General features: G+C 36.6%; 1 protein-coding gene across 1 annotated transcript in view; it reads right to left on the reverse strand.

The window, feature by feature from the left end:
• Window positions 1-3,334: 3,334 nt before the first annotated feature.
• Window positions 3,335-4,976, reverse strand: part of LOC107060386 (uncharacterized) — a 6,886-nt gene continuing 5,244 nt past the window's right edge. The window contains exon 4 of the mRNA XM_015308311.1: window positions 3,335-3,351. Within this exon, the coding sequence (XP_015163797.1) occupies window positions 3,335-3,351 (17 nt within the window). The remainder of the gene's footprint in view (window positions 3,352-4,976) is intronic.

The following is a 4,976-nucleotide window of genomic DNA, read 5'->3' on the forward strand; positions in this document are numbered from 1 at the left end:
AATGTATCTTGACTAAATGAACATGTAATTGGTAGACTTAATGTTGGTAGCCCTTTCATAAATGAATGATGAAGTATTCTAGGCTATGTCTTGAACCGGTAGACCTAATGGTGGTAGCCCTTCATGATGAGTCTAGAAACTAATGTGATGATAAGCCTTGAATCGGTAGACCTAATGGTGGTAGCCCTTTCATGTGTGAAATGATGAACTTTGAATCGGTAGACCTAATGGTAGTGGCCCTTTCTTGAGGATTCAATGAGCTATCCTTATAATGTACCTTGAATCGATAGACCTAATGGAAGTGTCCCTTTCATGTGTAATGTACTTTGGGTCGGTAGACCTAATGTTGGTATCCCTCTCAAGTACAATAATGTTAATGTGAATGAACTACTCTATGGGAATGGAGACTAAGTACCGAGTGGATATGGTAAGATGGAAGCTCTCCCTACGGTAGGCTGGGTTTCAATGAACATCTTTCTTATCTCATAACTATGTGCCCACATAGGATATTAGCTAGTGGATCCACCTAAGCTAAAATGTTACCACTACCTTAGGCAAGTAAACCACCTCTTTACGGTGTGGGGCAAGACATCGAATTCCATGTTAAGCTCACATGGTCTATGTCGCTTAATGCTTATTCCCATCATGTGAGATACGTGCTATGGTTGCTTGAGAAGTTCTATGAAGTGTGGGTGGTAGTATGGGAAGTCATCCATGCATTGCACGAGTAGGCTTTGAGAGGGCTATGGTGTGATTCTCCAATGTCTTAATGTCTAAAGAATGAAAGTGCTCTTAATGAAGCTAATGAAAATGTTGACTTAAGTGCTTAATGTAATGATGCATGTTTTACTTGGATTGTATTATGAGTTACTTTCCTTGTCATGACTTATGAAATGTATGTATTCCTTATGCATGAGTATTGACTAAAGATGAGTAATGAAGAATGGTAAGTACATATTCGGTGGCCTCCAAGTGGTACTTAGTAGGAGTAGTAGTATGGGACTATTCTTACATTGCATAAGTATAGCTTAGGGTTACTTAAGGTGAATGTTCTAATGTGATGAAATGGCTTATATGTTGAATGTGATTGTATCTTATGCCTTTTGCTAAAGTTCATGATGTTTTCTCAAAATTTGCATATAGCATGGTTTTCAACCAAAATGTCCTTTTTAAGCATGATTTTTGCATGGCTATCATACTTAGTACACTTTTGTGTGCTAACCGATATTTCTACATTTTTACAAAAGTGTAGGGTTTGGATACTTGATGTTCTATTCTTGGAAGATAGGTTTCTAAGGAGCAAGGAGATGAAGATTTGGTGAGTCCTCATAGTTTCGAGGACGAACCCACTATTTTCCTTTGTGTCTTTTATTTTATGTTTAGAGCTTTTGTATGGGCTATGTCCCAAAGTTTTAAGTCTTATGTTTCTATATGGTTTGAGACAAAGTATAGAAAGACTTTCGCTTGCTTTTATGAAAATGACTTCGATTGTAAAGAAAAGTTCTAAATTCCGCACTATTTTTCCTATGCTCTTATGTTATGAATGCTATGAGGCTTGTATGAGACTTTTAAGAGTCTTGTATGTCATGTCACATTCGGGGTGTAGGCTCGGGTCGTGACGTATATATATATATATATATATTACTTAAAATCACGAACTCCTAACTTGAATGTTAAATTACTATAATCTCCCTAACTTAGGTTGTGACTTTTTCGATCAGATGTGACTTTCCGATGAATTGTGACTTTTTTCAAAGGGTTGTGATTTTTCGATGAGTTGTGACTTTTACAAAGAGTTGTAACTTTTTCAATAAGTTGTGACTTTTTCGATTAGTTGTGACTTTTCCGATAAGTTGTGACTTTTATCAAAGGGTAGTGATTTTTCGATGAGTTGTGACTTTTGCAATGAGTTGTGACTTTTTCAATAAGTTGTGACTTTTCTAAAGGGTTGTGGCTTCTTTGAAAGGTCATAACTTTTCAGGTAAGACACATAAAAACTCTTGTTCATACTACCCTTTGTTGACTATAAATAGAGGGGTTTCCTCTCATTTTTCAACCACAATTTTTTTTAATCCTCTACACTTCTTCTTCTTGCATTTTAAATTTTTGTGTGATTTTTTTTAGTTGAGTGAGTTCGAAGTTTAGCGGAATATGATGTACCACTATTCTGATGAAGTAAATCATCTATCTTAAGAGGGTATATTCCATAACTTTGAGTACTTGAGGAAAATAATTTTGATGATATAATATTATTTTTTTGCTTAATATATTAATTAATATGTAATGCTCTAATATATGAAGTTAGAATGAGATTTTCTAAATTTATTTGTTTTTGTTAAGAATTTCTCTTGTGATGTAGATATATATTTCTAAATATCTTTTTCCAAAATTTAGAGAATTGTCATGATTTGGCTTTTTGATGCTCAAGACAAAAGAATGGCTTTATTTATCAATGTTACTTATCTAATTTAGATTGTCAGGAAGTTTGCTTCAAAATAGTAATTACTATATGAACTTTAGACCTTTTGTTTTACTTATTTACTATTTTTTAATATTTCAGTATTTTAGACAAAGAAACGATCATATGACTTGTAATAACACAGTTGAAGTTTGTATCAGTTTAATTTTTATTATTTATTTAATAGCTAATTTTTATGAGATAAATATTTTCATTAATTGTAATGACCCGAAAGGTCATTTTGGTGATTTTTCGTGGAAATGACTATTTTGCCCTTTCGGTAGTTGCCCCGAGTCCCATGTTTTGTGGTTGTAAAGTTGGTTTGAGGAAAAGTTGGTAAAAAGTTGAGTTTTTGAGAAGTTGAGTTTTTTATGAGTTAAAATTGGTTAAAAAGTGCTTTTTCGAGTCATTTGGAGTTTCGGGACTCGGATCGGATTTCCGTCGATTCCGGCAGTTTTAGAATGTCGAAACGGGTCTGTGTGAAGTTACGGAGTTGAATTTGGAGTTGAAATGAAGAATTGAGGTCCTAAGTTGCTAAAGTTGTGAAATTTTGATAAAGAGTTGACTTTGGTCAACATATGAGGTTCCGAGGCTCAGATTGAAATTCCGAGAGTACCGTTGGTTTCGGGAGGCGATTCTAAGTCTAGAATGAGTCTTGGTTGAATTTTTCGACGCTCCGTTTGAGTTTCGAATTTTTTTGGCGTTAAACTAGTTTCTTGGCATCTTATTAAATTTCGGGTAAAGGAGTCCTCGAATTCAAATTCCGACAGTTCCATTGAGTCCGGAACGTCAAATTTAGTGCGGGTACATATTTATTTTGTGTGCACGAGATTCCGAACGAATCCCGAGGGTCCAACGGGGACTTAAACTTTGGGCTTATTGCTGTGTTTCAGCTGCAACACAGCCCATTTATTTATTTTTAAGTAAAAAACCAGTAGCCATTCTCCCCCAACTTGAAAAATACCCATTTCTCCATTTTTAGACTTTGAGAGCTCGAAAATAGGTGATTTCAAGTGGGTTTTCGCAAGGAATTCATTGGATTGTGGTGATTTGGAGCGTGCTCGGAAGGGTAAAACTCAAATTTGAGTTACTAGTTGAAGTGTTTTGAGGCAAGTGACTTCTAAACTTTGTTAAACTCTTAGACTACACATGACTACTTTCCTAATTGTGGTGGGGAGTAATGGGGATTGAGGATGAGTTTTATTTGTTGATTGAAATTGTTGTAATTGAAAGATGGGGAATAAAACGAGCTAAATGTGTTATATGTGACTTGAATTTGTTGAATAAGTCATGTGATAACTGATATTGAGGGGATAGGAGAGCATGAGTAGGCTATGATTGATACAGACATTGATGTTGAAACAGATGATGTGTAATACTATGATGTGGTCGTGATATGGTTGTGATTGAGACAGATGACGTGTAATACTATGATGTGATCGTAATATGATTGTGATTGATGACATGTGCATATTCATTATTCATCCCATGTGTGAACTATCTGTTGCATGAGTTCTGAGACACTGATATGAGGATGGATGGATATGAGACACAATTGAGACTAGCTCCGGCTAGAGATATATGAGATGGACTAGCTCCGGCTAGCGATTTGGATGCCGATGGGATCTGGTTCCGGCGGTGATACATGGTCCATGTGTGGCCCCCATGGGTTCTGATTTGAGTATTCAGCGCGGACTGATTACGTCAACAGATGTGTATCGTAGGACAGACATGCATCACGACTACATGACATCATTATTGCATTTGCATCGCATTTGACTTCATCTTTGTCTGTGGTGTGTGGATTTTACCTACTTGCTCCTCTTCATGTGATATATGATCTATTTGCTCTTATATGAGGATATGAGGTTGATGTTGAGATACTGTTGGATATATCTGTTGATTATGAATTGTGTAGTATAGGTTGTTGGTTCGCTGTTAGAATGAAGTTTCGGTGGTTCGGTTGGGATTGAAAGGAGTTGTTTGTAGCTGCTAGTTTTGCTTAGTTTAGAGTTACTTGCGAGTACCTGTGGTTTTCGGTACTCACCCTTGCTTCTACACAATTGTGTAGGTTGACAGCTCTCTCAGATTCGGCTTAGTATTTTCTTTAGCAGATTGAGCTTTGGGACATACTCGAGAGGTAGCGGTTCATTCCAGACGTGCCCTCAAGTTATCTATATTTACTGTTCTGTTCTATTCTAGAACTTTACTATGAGACTTGTATATTTTATTCAGATTCTGTATTAGAGGTTTGTACATGTGACAACCAAATTCTGGGTAGTGTTGAGTTTTAATTAAAGTCTTCCGCTTATTTATTATCTTTTATTCTCGTATTTCTACTTCTCTATCGTTGTGGTTGGGTTAGGCTGACGTGTCCGGTGGGAAATGGACACGTGCCATCACATCCGGATTTGGGGTGTGACACATCTTTTTGGCAGCTTTGGGGTTAGACTTTAGGGCCCTCCTCAAGGACCCCTTGGTTGATCCTTGGGGAGTCATACCTTGACGTTTAACCCCT

The sequence above is a fragment of the Solanum tuberosum genome, unplaced genomic scaffold (genome assembly GCF_000226075.1).
Source record: "Solanum tuberosum cultivar DM 1-3 516 R44 unplaced genomic scaffold, SolTub_3.0 scf00077, whole genome shotgun sequence".
Lineage (NCBI taxonomy): Eukaryota > Viridiplantae > Streptophyta > Magnoliopsida > Solanales > Solanaceae > Solanum > Solanum tuberosum.